A 12,587-nucleotide genomic window follows, 5' to 3' on the forward strand; every position below is an offset into this window, starting at 1 on the left:
CGGCCGCCGTACCCGCTCCGGGGCCCGGTGCCGGCTTCGGTTCGGCCCCACGTGGCCCCGGGGGTGTGGTCCCGGTGGGGGGGAGGCTTCCCGATACCGGAGGGGCACTGGGCAGTGCTCCCCGTGCGGGGCGGGGGCGGCAGCGCGTGGGGCGCGGCGGCCGCGAGGCCTCATGGCAGTGCCCGCATCCAAGATGGCGGCGCCCAGGCCGCGCCAGGAGCCAGGATGGCGGACGCGGCTTCACACCCGCCCCCTCCCTCAAAAGACCCCCCCCCCCCCCCAAAAAAAATCGTCCCGGAGGCAGCGGGGAAAATACCGCAGCAGCTTTTATTTACAGGCCCCGGGGGCGGGGGGCTCCTATTGCACAGTGCGGGGGGGGGCGGCCCCAACCCCCCCCCAAATGGCCACCAAACCCCCCCCAGCGGGGTCCAGACGGGATCGGGGGATTGAGGAAGGGGGGGGGACACGCCCAGAGCCCCCCAAACTATCCAGTCACACATTTGGTGAGGGGGGAACACGACCCCCAAACCCCCCGGAGGTGAAGAGGGGGGCCGGGACAGAAATGGGAGAGGGGGGGACACAGACCCCCAGGGCCCCCTCGGGCTGTCCGACACCCCTCCCTCTCAAACCCCGGGGGCGCTGGGGGGGTGAATAAATAAATTAACATATATTAACACTGATATATAAAACCCGTGTAAGATGGGGGGGGGCCTTCCTTTCTCCCCCCCCGCTGCTTTGGGGGTCCCCGGGGGGGTCCCTGTTCCGTTCCCCAAGGGGGCCGTTTCTTAACACTCGGGGGGGGTCCCTTCAACCCCCTTGGATCACTCGGGGCGGCCTGGGGGGGGGGGGCTGTTCCCTCTAGGGGGGTCAATTTGAGGGTCCTGGGGGTCTCTCCCTCTCCTCGGGCGGGTTCTGTTGGGGGGTCCCAGGGGTCCCTTCTCCCCCCTCTGCCCCCCCAAATCCCAGGGGTCCCTGTTCCCCCCTCAGCACTCAGGGGGGTCCTTTGGGGGTCCCGGGGATGACACCCCTCCCCAGCACTCAGGGAGGACTCTGCTCCCCCTGGAGTGGTCTGTCAGGGGTCCCGGGGGTGTGACCCCCCCTCAGCACTAAGGGGGGACCCGTCAGGGGTCCCGGGAGTCTCTCCCCAACCCCAGCACTCAGGGGGAGCCCTGGAAGGCTCCGTTCCCTCCGGAGGGGGATCTGTCGGGGTACCGGAGGTATAACCCCCCCTCAGCACTCGGGGGGCGGCCCGAAGCTCCTCCTGCAGTCGCAGGCCTTGGCGCTGGGGGGCTGCACCCGGCGCCGCCGTAGCTCGTCCCGCCCCAGGGACCCCCCGAGCCGGGACAGCGCCGAGCGGTACCGCCGGTCAAATGAGCCTGGGGGCACGGGGGGGTCAGGGACACACAGGGACCCCTGAGCCCCCCTGAGCCCCCTGTGTCCCCCAACACCACCCCTGAGGCCCCCCAATGCCCACCCGAGTGCCCTTAATGCTGCCCCTGAGTCCCCCATGGCCCTCCGGAGTTCCCCTCTGTACCCCTGTGTACCCCCCCAATGCTGCCCTCAGACCCCCTGTATCCTCCCCCGGCCACTCCTGAGCCCCCTGTGTCCCTCATGTCCCCCTCCCCAAGCCCCTCGAGCCCCCCATTGCTGGCCCCAAGCCCCCTGTGTCCCTCCTGAGCTCCCCAAGCCCCCCTTGTCCTGCACCCCTGTCCCCCCCAGCCACCCTTAAGCCCTCTGTGTCTCCCTCCCTGAGCCCCCTGAGCCCCTCAAGCCCCCTGTGTGTCCCCTTCATGTCCCCTACCCAGACCACCCATAATCCTCGCAAGCCCCCCCAGTCCCGCTGTCCCCCCACCCCTCACCAATATCCGTGTGCTCCCGGCCCAGTGCCGCCAGTGTCAGGAACAGCAGCTCCCGGTAGATGCTCCTGGGGGGGGGGACAGAAAAGGCCATGAAGGGGGGTTGAGGGGTCCAGGGGGGTTCCAGGGCATCCCTGAGTACCTGTGCAGGGTCTGGGGGGCTCCGGGGGCTGCGAGGGTCTCGAGGAAGAGCCCGATGGCCTTGTGCACCTCGTTGAGCCCCACGTGGGTCAGCAGGGCCTCCAGGAAGGACAGTGAGAATGGGGGGGCTGGGGGGCCCCAGGGGCGCAGTCGGGGGGGCACGTTACCTGGGGGACCCCAGAGTGTGACCCCAGAGCAGCCCCAATGTCCCCAGACCCCGAAAATGGGGGACACAGGGACCCTCAGGGGCTCAGCCAGGGTCCCCAAAGTGTGCACAGTGTGACCCTGGTGTGACCCCAGTGTCCCCAGAGTGACCCCAGAGTGTCCCCAGTGTCCCCAGCCCACCAGGGATGTTACCCGAGGGACCCAAAAGTGTGCTCAGTGTGACCCCAGAGTGTCCCCAGTGTCCTCACACCTCCCAGAAGGGGTGGCCCTGGGACCCCCAGGGGCACAGTGATGAGGGGACGTTACCTGGGGAGACCCCAAACTGTGTCCCCAGCGTCCCCAGACCCCCAGTGATGTGCCCCCGTAGGTGTGTCCCCAAGGTGTTCCCGACCCCCCTCTTTGCCCCCCACCAATGCCCTCCTCCCTCCACCCTCTGGGGGACCCCAAACATCCCCCGTGCCCCCCATTCCTGAGACCCCCCTGTCTCCTGGAGCCCCCCAGTGCCTCCCACCCCCCTTCTGTCCCCCCCTCACTGTGGAGCCTCCAGAGCACGTAGAGGGGGGGGCAGCTCTCAGAGTCAGGGGTCAGGACGTCCCACAGGAGCCGCACTTGGACCCGGGGGGGCTCGGGGGACTGGGCCTGGGGGGGGGAGAGTGGAGCTGGGAACCCCCAAACCCCTCAGAGCCACCCCAAAAGCCACTTACAGCTACACCAAACTCCTCAGAGACCCCCAAAAACCCTCAGAGACCCCCCCAAACTCCTCATAGCCCCCCCAAATCCCTCAGAGACCCCTCGAACCCCTCAGAGCCACCCCAAAACCCACTCATAGTCCCTCCAAACACCCCTCTCATCCCTCTCAAACCCCTCACATCCCCCCCAAAGCCCACAACTCCCCCCAAACCCCTTCACATTCCCCCTCAAAACCCACAACCCCCCCAAGCCCCCTCACATCTCTCTCAAGCCCTCTCACATTCCCCCCCAAACCCTTCATATCCCTCCCAAACCCCTCAGATTGCCCCTTGCATCCCCCCCAAACTCCCTCACCCGCCCCCCAGCCCCCCCGGCAGCCCCCCCTGGCCCACCTGGGGGTGCCGGCGGGCGTGGTGGGAGCCCAGCAGCAGCAGGGGCAGGTTGCTGGGCAGTGCCAGGCGCTGGAAGTACCACACCAGGTTCCAGTATATGATGGGGTGACTGTCCACCAGCTCAGGCTGCGCCAGCAGCTCCCCCCCCTCGTTCTCCACCAGGCTCTCCAGCTCCTTCCGCAGCACCAGCGGGCTCAGGTAGGCAAAGGCCACCCTCTCGGAGCGACCTGGGGGCTGGGCAAGGCAGGGGGGCAGAGATGGGACCCCCAGGGACCCCAAAAACTGGCATAGGGGACCCCTCGCCCAGCCCTGGGCCTGGGGATGGGGGGGGACAGAGGTGGGACCCCCCAGGAACCCCAGAAACTGTGATGGGGGATCCCCTACACCCCCAAATTTCAGAGTCCCCCTTCCCCCTGAAGTGACCCCCCAGCACCCCTAAATCAGAACCACGAACCTCCACTCCCAGCCCCTGCAGGGATGCCCCCAACATCCTCAAATCCCAGGGTCCCCCTTTCCTCTGCAGGCCCCCCAGCACCCCCCTGGGGATCTCTGCCCCCCATCATCCCCCAGGGGTCTCTCCTTGCCAGTAACCCCCTGGGGGTCTCCCCCCACATCACCCCCCACGGGTCTCCCCCCCCCATACCGGGGTCTCGGTGCAGCCGTTGCACAATTGGGGGTCGGGGTCGGGCCCATCCAGGGCGAGGCAGCGCCGGCGGTCACTGAGAACTGGCCCCTGCACGGGCGGGGGCACCGGCGGGGGCCCGGGGGGGCTGCAGGAGAGAGGGGGTGTCATAGGAATAGGGGGGCATCGGGGGAGCTGCAGGAGAGAGGAGGAGGGGGGCTCAGGAATGGGGGGCCCTGGGGGATGTTTGGGGTTCCCTGGAGGATGGAAGGAGGGGGGAATGGTGGGGGGCAAAGAGGGGGGTCAGGGACACCCTGGGGACACCGTGGGGACACTGGGAGGCTGTGGGACATTGGGGTGCCCCCAGAGGATGGGGGGACACTGGTGGGCAGGAGGGAGGGAACTGGGGACACTGGGGGGGGCTGTGGGACATTGGGGTGCCCCCAGAGCACAAGAGCACGGCGAGGGGGGACACAGCGGGCTGGGCCCAGCAGGGAGGATGTGGGGGGTCCCGGAGGGGGGTCCTGGGGGTTCTCAGGGATTCCCACCTGGGGGGCCGCCGGAGGTCGCGGATCTCAATGCTCAGGAAGGGTACGAAGGAGCGGGAACAGAATGGGCAGCTTGTGTTGAGGTTGGAGTCGTCCGAGGTCCAGCCGGCCATGAGCTCCTCGTCGAACACCAGCGTGGCACAGCCCGGGCAGCGCGAGCAGCTCGACAGCAGCACCTGCCCGGGGGGGGGGGGGGGGGGGTCTGTTACCCTGGGATCCCCAAACCTGGGCTATGACCCCCCAAACCCCTCCCAAACCCAAGCTCTTGACGCCTCCAAATCTGAGCTCCTCGTCAAACACCAGTGTGGCACAGCCCAGGCAGCTCGACAGCAGCACCTGGGGGGGGAATTGTTATCCTGGGACCCCCAAACCTGGGCTATGACCCCCCCCAAACCTGAGCTCTGGTCCCCCAAACCCTCAGCTCTGACCCCTCAAATCTAAGCTCTGCCCCTCCAAATCCCTCCCAGACGCCTCAGCTCTGGCCCTCCCATTCCCTCAGCTCTGACCCCCCCAAACCCTCCCAAATCCCTTTCTTCTGACCTCCCCAAACCCCTCAGCTCTGACCCCCAAATCTCTGAGCTCTGACTGCCCAAAGCCCCCTGGTCTGTCCTCCAAACCCCTTCTAAAGCCTTTACTCTGCTCCCCCCCCAGATCTGAGCTCTGACTCCCCGAACTCCCTTGGCCCCCACCCCTCACCTCCAGGGCAGGGGGCTCCATCCCTGCTGTCCCATCTGGGGGGGGCTCGGTGGATTTGGGGGTCCCGGTGCTGCCCCCCGAGGCGTCCGACAGGTCCAGTTCACTGGACACAGAGCTCTGGGGGGGGACGACACACAGTCAGGGGGTCCCGGGGGGGACAGAGGGACAGACGGAGGGACAGACAAAGGGACAGCCAGCCAGCCAGCCCCTCCCCACAGGCGGTACCTCGGACGCCGTGGATTCGGGGCGCTCCCGGGGGCGCAGCCGGGGGGGCTCTGCAGGGCTGCGCCGGGGGGGCGTGTCCCGGTGGTCCCGCGGCTCCGATCCCCGGCGCTCCCGGGGCGGCTCTGCGGGGCGGGGGGCGCCCCGTTTGCCGGGGGACAGCAACTGCTGCAGCTTGGCGGCCAGGCCCCGCCGCGGGGTGCCGCCCCCGCCGCCGGGACCCCCGGGGCCCCCCCCGGGTCCCCCCTCGTCCCTCCGGGGGTCGCTCTCGTCCGTGTGGAAGCTGATGTCGGACAGGCTCCCGTCGGCAGAGCCGGGGGGGCCCCGCGGCCGGGGGGGCCCCGAGGGCGGGGTGGGGGCTGCGGGGATCAGGGGGGGCTCCCCGGGCCCCCCCCGGCCCCCCCCCTCGTTTCGGGGGAAGCTGAGGCTGCCGCTCTTCACCAGCCGGGGGGCCGGGGGGGGGTCCCGCAGGCTGTGCCCCGCCCAGGTGGTCTGACGCTGCAGGGGGGGGCGCGGAGGGGGAAGGGCTCGGTCACCTGGAGGGGACACAAAGGGGGCATCAGGGGGGTGACAGGGCCCTCCATCACCCCAACAACCCCTCCTACCGGGGGGGCTCAGACCTTGTCAGGAGGTGACAAGGGGGGTGTCAGTGGGGTGACAGGGCCCCCCAAGCCTCCCCTCGAGCCCCCTACTCGGGGGGGCTCAGCCCCTGCCAGGAGAGGACAAGGGGGTGTCACTGAGGTGACAGTGGTACCCCCACTCCCTGCCTACTCAGGGGGTCTTGGCCCTTGTCAGGAGGTGACAAGGGGGTGTCAATGAGTTGACATGCCCCACACACACCCCCCGCATTCCCTCCTTACCCGGGGGGTCCCCGTTGCTGCTCCGCCGCTCCCGCTGCCGCAGGGGCTGCCGGAACTGGGCCGCCCCCAGCACCACGTTCCGGAGCTTGGCCCAGCGCAGCCGCCCTCCCTGTGTCCCCGCCGGCCACTTGCTCTCCAGCACCGCCTGGGGGGGTGGTCAGTGGGGTCAGCCGGGGCTGGGGGGACCCCCGGACACCTTTCCCCAGGGGGTGTCCCCCCGCAGGGTCACCTTGTTGTAGTAGCCGTAGGTGACGGTGTTGGGGACGATGCCGGCACGTTTCATCTCGAGCAGGACGCGCACGGACAGCACGGGCTCCCCGTACTGCCCACACAGCTGCATTAGGATGCGGTAACACACCTGGGGGAGAGGAAAACGGGTCAGCACGGGACCCCCCCGGGCAGGGAGGGACCCCCAACCCCAGCCACGGGACAGAGGTGGGACTCCCCACACTGGAGGGTGGGAAAGACCCCCCCCGGATCGAGTCCAGCCTGTGCCCCATCCCCACCTTGGCCCCCAGCCCAGAGCACTCAGTGCCCCGGCCAGTCCTCCCTTGGACACCTCCAGGGGTGGGGACTTCCCCACCTCCCTGAGCAGCCCCTTCCAAGGCCTCACCACCCTATCCAGCAAGAAATTCCTCCTCATGGCCAACTTGACCCTCCCCTGGCACAGCTTGAGGCCGTTTCCCCTCCTCCTGTCCCTTGTTCCCTGGGAGAAGATCCTTGGGACCCCTTCCTGGCTCCCCCCTCCTGTCAGGGAGTTGCAGAGAGCCAGAAGGTCCCCCCTGAGCCTCCTTTTCTCCAGGATGAGCCCCCCCAACTCCCTTAGGAGTTCTCCAGACCCTTCTCCTGGTGCTCCAGCCCCTTCCCCAGCTCCTGACCCTCCCCCTGGCACAGCTCCTGGCACAGTCCCCCAGCTCCTGTCCCTGCTTACACGGAGCAGAGATCGGAGCTGCCCCTCAGGAGGAGCTGCAGCCCCCTGAGGTCTCCCCCCAGTCTCCTCTTCTCCAGCTGAACAAGCCTCAGTTGCTCCCTGTGTGGCCTCTCCAGACCATTCCCCATCCTCGTGTCCCTCCTTTGGACACCCATCCCCACCTTGTCCCCCAGCCTAGAGCATTGAGTGCCACATCCAGTCCTTCCCTGGACACCCCCAGGGTTGGGCATTCCCCCACCTTCACCCAGCCCCTTCCCAACAATCCCAGTGCAGATTTGGCCCTGGCAGGACCCACCTCATCGGGCAGCACCACCTTGTGCTGCTCCATCTGGCGCAGGACGTCGTAGGCGAGCTGGAGGGCGCCGAGCTTGGCGGGGGCGGCGCGCACGTGGGTGGGCAGGTACAGGAACCAGAGGCCATAGCAGTGGCCCAGCAGGCACCGCGCCCACAGCTCTGGCACCGCCGACGACTTTTGAGCCACCCGCTGCGCCACCTTCATCTCCTGGGCACGGGGACACGGCGTCAGGGCGACTGGGGGTCGGGAACTACAGGGGGGGCACCCAGAAAGGGGGCACGGATTGCGGGGACACCTGTCCAGGTGTGATGGATCACGGGGACACCTGTCCCAGGGGGACACCTGTCCAGGTGTTGTCCCAGGTGGGGACCTGCCCAGGAGTGACAGCCCACAGGGGCACCTGTCCAGGTGTCACAGCTCAAGAGAACAGGGGACAAGAGTCAGAGGGGCACCTGGAGAGGGGGGTACGGCTCACAGCGACAGGGACAAGGGTCAGGGGACTCTGGGACATCCAGGGGGGCACCTGGACAGGTGTCAAGAGTTCATGGGGGCACCTGGATAGGGATCACAGCTCATGGGGACAGGGACAGGACTCAGGGGAGGTGGGACATCCAGGGGGGCACCTGGGCAACGATCACAGCTCACAGGGACACCTGTCCATGGTGGGCACCTGTCCAAGTGTCAGAGTTCATGGGGGCACCTGGACAGGTGCCACAGCTCAAGGGGACACCTGTCTAGCTGTCATCGCAGGTGAACACCTGCCCCTGTCCCATCTCACACAGACATACCTGTCCAGGTGTCCCATCTCACACACCTTCCTGCCCACGTGTGCCACCCACCTGTTTGGTCCTGCGAGGGGCGGGGCTGCTCGGGGCGCTGCTCCGGGCCTGGCACAGCTGAGCCACCAGTGGGTCCCGGGGGGGCTCCAGCAGCTCCGGGCACAGGGTGGGGAACCCGTCGTACCTGGGGGGGCACAGGTGAGGAGCGTTTGGGGGCTGGCAGGTGGGCAGGGGTCTGGGGAAGGAGGGTCTCACCTGTACCGCGCCGGGGGCTCGGCCCCATCTGGCCCTGCCGGCTGCTCTGGGGGCGTGATGAACACCGTGTGCTCCCCGCCCCGGGGGTCATCCAGCTCCATCAGGGGGGTGTCCTCCGGCTTCTCCAGGTCTGCCTGCACCTGGGGGGGCACAGGAGTCACTGGGGACATGGGAGGGGCAGTGGGACACACCTTGTCCTGCACCTGGCGGGGCACAGGGGTCACTGGGGACATGGGGGGGGCAGCGGGACACACGTTGTTGACGCAGTTGTCAAAGAACTCGAGGCAGGGGTGGTGGGACACAGAGGAGACACAGAGGGGACAGAGGGGACACACCTTGTCGACGCAGGTGTCAAAGAACTCGAGACAGGGCTCACGGTCGCTGGCGAAGGAACAGTCCTCGATGAACTGGGTGAAGAGCTGCGTCTTCAGCAGCTGCCCATAGAACCGCTGGTACTGCCGGTCCCGGGAGCGCAGGAACCCTGCAGGCACACAAGCACCAGAGGCGTGGATGGGTGGGATGGAGTGGGATGGGATGGGACGGGATGGGACGGGACGGGATGGGATGGGATGGGATGGGACGGGACAGGATGGGATGGGAGATGATGAGACAAGATGGAAGTGGACGGGATGGGATGGGATGAGAGGGGATGGGGTGGGATGCGATGTGATGGGATGGGAGGAGATGAGACAAGATGGAAGTGGATGGGATGGGACAGGATTGGATGGGGATGGGATAGTCACCACATGACCCCCCTCCCAGCCCAGCCCAGCCCAGCCCGTGCCCGCACTGACCCTGCAGGGCGAAGAGGCTGCCGGCGTCGCGCTCGGCGGGCGCGGGTGCAGGGGCGATGGGGCGCAGGAAGGAGCGGTACCCGCGCAGGGCACAGGCCATGAAGCGCAGGAACGCCGCCCTCGCCTCCAGCTCCAGCTGCGCCCGCCGTGCCCCCACACCCTCTGCCGCGCTCAGCACCAGCTCTGGGGGCGCCTCGTCCGGGGCGCTCAGCACTGCGGAGACAAGGGGGACAGGGTCAGCACTGGGGACACCCACAGGGACCAGAACCGGGCTGGGGGACACGGGTTGGCTGGCTCCCGTTGGTCATAGCACTGCTGGGAATCTCAGGGTTCGGGTGGTACCAGTTGGCCATGGCATGGTCAGAACCTCTAGGTTTGGGTGGTTCCAGTTGGCCATGGAATGGTTGGGAACCTCCTAGTTTGGATGGTCCCAGTTGGACATGGTGCAGTTGGGACCTTCTGGGTAAGGATTTAGGGACAAACATCACCGGGGGGGATCTCCTACGGACCACCCAGCCAGGACAACGACACCAATGAATCATTCTTTGAGGAACTAAGATACCTCCAAACCAATTGCCCTCGTCCTTATGGGAGGACCCCAGCCCTAACCCTAACCCTAACCCCCCAGACCCTCTCAGGACCCCCCAGGCTCCCCACTCACACTCGTCTAGCTGCTGGGCAAGGCTGTGCAGGGTGGCCAGCAGCACCTTGCAGGGCCGGCGGGGCAGCGCACGGGGCGGCAGCAGCTTCCGCTCCTCGCTCCTGGGGAGCACAGGGCAGGGAGGGCAGGGCAGGCACTGCCCCCAGACCCCCCCCCCCAGGCACTGCCCACCCACCCCCCAGCCCGGGATCAGCACGGGACACTCACTGGAAGATGGTGTTGGTGTCCAGGTCGACGAAGATGACGTCGCGGGGGGGCTCGTAGAGGTCGAAGTAGCTGGAGTGGATGCCTACAATGAAGGGCACGGGGGCACACAGCACGTCAGCCAGCGCCAGCGGGCACAGCGGGATGTAGGGGCACTGCCAGCGCAGGGGGAAGATCATCTGGGGACAGGATGAGGGTGGTCAGTGCCGCGGGGCCCCCGGCATGCGCACGGGGGGGCCCCAGAGCTGTGGGATGAGGATCCCCAGCACCACTGGGGTCTCCAGAGCTGTGGGACCAGGATCCCAGTGCTGTGGAACCAGAATCCCAGTGCTGTGGGACCCCAGTGCTTCGAGACCAGGATCCCCAGAGCTATAGGACCAGGATCCCCAGTGCCAGGGGACCGGGATCCCCAGCAACACTGGGGTCTCCAGTGTTGTGGGTCCCCAGTGCTTCGGGACCAGGATCCCCAGAACTGTGGGACCAGGGTCTCCAGTGCCATGGGATTGGGATCACCAGGGCTGTGTGTCCCCAGCCCCACAGGATTGGGGGTCCCCAGACACACAGAATGGGGGATTCCCAGCACTGCAGCCCCCTAGCCCCCCAGTATGCAGCCCCCAGCCCCAGGGGGTGTCCCCCGTGGTCACTCACCGCCACCAGGGCCTCTCCCACGCTGGTCAGCACGTCGGGGCGCAGCGAGTGGATGAGCAGCTTCTGCTCGGTGAGCACGGCCACCAGCAGGGCCACGGCGTTGTCAGGGCCCAGGTTCTGTAGCAGCGTCAGGAAACTGGCCCCACTGAGGGGGGATGTCACCAGGCTGCCCCATGGCCCCCCCATACCCGTGTGTGCCCCTCCAGGATCCCAAAACCGCCCCTACCTGAGCGGCAGCGGGGACGACACGGGCCGGCACAGTAGGAGGCTGTCATAGGGGGACATCTGTGGGGACAGTGGGACACGGTGGGCTGGGCACAGGGACGGGGGGGGTTGGGGAGCACTAGGATGTGTTGGGGGGCACTGGGGCCACACAGCCCCCCCCGAGGTGGCTCACCTGGACCAGGATCCGCGGGCGCTGCGGGGACGGGAAGGGCACGTTGTGCATGAAGTGGGAGATGTGCCTGTGGGCAGAGACCCCGACAGGTCACCCCAGCCCCAAACTCACCCCAAAACCCAACCAAAACTCATCCCCAAACCCACCCCGAATTCACCCCAAATTCATCCCCAAATCCCCCCACAACTTCCCCAACCCCACTTTAACCTCACACTCCTTCCAGCACAAACCCACCTCAAATCCACCCCTAACCCTGCCCTAAACCCACCCCCAACTCCGCCCCAAACGCCCCCGAGCCCCCCTCAGCCCCCGCTCACGTCTCCAGCGGCAGCACGTGGGGGCCGGAGATGGAGTAGCGGTAGATGAACATGAGGAACTTGCGGAAGACGTCAAAGAAGGGCCAGTGGGACAGGACGCAGATGCTCTTGCGGGTGTGCAGGGACCGGCCCGGCACCGGCCGCTTGTCCACCACGCTGAGCAGCCCCAGGCGCAGCGCCTGCCCCTCTGACAGCCGCTCCCGCGGGAACGCCTCATGGAACTGGATGGCAGCGCCGTACACCTGCGGGAGGGGGGCACGGGGAGAGGGCGTCGGCGGGGAGCGGGGCACGAGGACACCCGGCATGCAGAGATGGGGACACGCAGCCCAGGGCACTGGGGTCACTGGGCCATGGGGACCTGTGGCACTGGGACACTGGACCATGGGGACCTGTGGCACTGGAGACCCCATCCCATAGCACTGGGGCCACGCAGAGCTGGGGACCTCCATCCCATGGCACTGGGGACCCTGGGCACTGGGGACCTGTGGCACTGGGGACCCCCATCCCATGGCACTGGGAACTCACAGCCCTGGGGACCCCCATCTCAGAGCTCTGGGTACCCCCAGCCCTCATCTCTGCCCACCTCCCGAATCTCCCACCCCCTGAGCCCCTCGTGCCTTGTCCCCCGAGGCGCCGGTGAGGACAAAGGTGGAGAAGACAGGCAGGGGGTACTTGGTGCCCGCGGGCCAGCTCTCGATGGTGGCCCCCATGGGCAGGCAGAACACAGGCACCGACTCGGGCAGCGGGAACTGTTCGCTGTCCTGCTCGGGGTACCGGCCCAACAGCCCTGGGGGACACGGACAGCAGGATGAGACCCCCGGGTCACCTCCCCCTCCGCTCAGGGTACTGGCCCAGGAGCCCTGAGGGACACAGGGACACAGGGATGAGACCCCTGGGTCGACCCCCTGCTCAGGGTACCAGCCCAGGAGCCCTGGGGGACACAGGGACACAGGGACACATAGACACCAGGATGAGCCTCCCAGGTCATCTCCCACACCCCAACGAGGAAGGGGTGCCCAGAGACCCCCAAACCCACCCCCCTAAAACCTCCCCACAGTAAGAGACCAAATTGCCTCCCTGTCCCAGTAAGGGACCTCATCGAGACCCCAGTAAA

General features: G+C 67.4%; 1 protein-coding gene across 2 annotated transcripts; it reads right to left on the reverse strand.

Moving 5' to 3' along the window:
* Positions 1–308: 308 nt before the first annotated feature.
* On the reverse strand, positions 309–12,257 carry DENND4B (DENN domain containing 4B). Of its 2 annotated transcripts, XM_039386901.1 has the most exons (23): positions 12,091–12,257; positions 11,474–11,715; positions 11,157–11,223; positions 10,986–11,044; positions 10,760–10,904; positions 10,115–10,290; positions 9,908–10,008; positions 9,247–9,459; positions 8,788–8,933; positions 8,453–8,592; positions 8,258–8,381; positions 7,419–7,625; positions 6,422–6,550; positions 6,193–6,337; positions 5,336–5,868; positions 5,111–5,227; positions 4,415–4,590; positions 3,888–4,014; positions 3,245–3,478; positions 2,696–2,801; positions 1,999–2,164; positions 1,860–1,924; positions 309–1,376 (listed from the first exon to the last, which is right to left on the reverse strand). In XM_039386901.1, the coding sequence occupies exons 1-23, from the start codon at positions 12,181–12,183 to the stop codon at positions 1,231–1,233; spliced, it is 3,657 nt and encodes a 1,218-aa protein (XP_039242835.1). In that variant the 5' UTR covers positions 12,184–12,257; the 3' UTR covers positions 309–1,230. The 2 variants fall into 2 exon arrangements, with proteins under 2 accessions (XP_039242835.1, XP_039242836.1); XM_039386902.1 differs by lacking the exon at positions 1,999–2,164 and having other exon boundaries at positions 1,289–1,376.
* Between the last annotated feature and the right edge of the window lie 330 nt (positions 12,258–12,587).

This window comes from Pipra filicauda, unplaced genomic scaffold (assembly GCF_003945595.2).
Source record: "Pipra filicauda isolate LSUMZ 115617 unplaced genomic scaffold, ASM394559v2 scaffold512_size417520_pilon, whole genome shotgun sequence".
NCBI lineage: Eukaryota > Metazoa > Chordata > Aves > Passeriformes > Pipridae > Pipra > Pipra filicauda.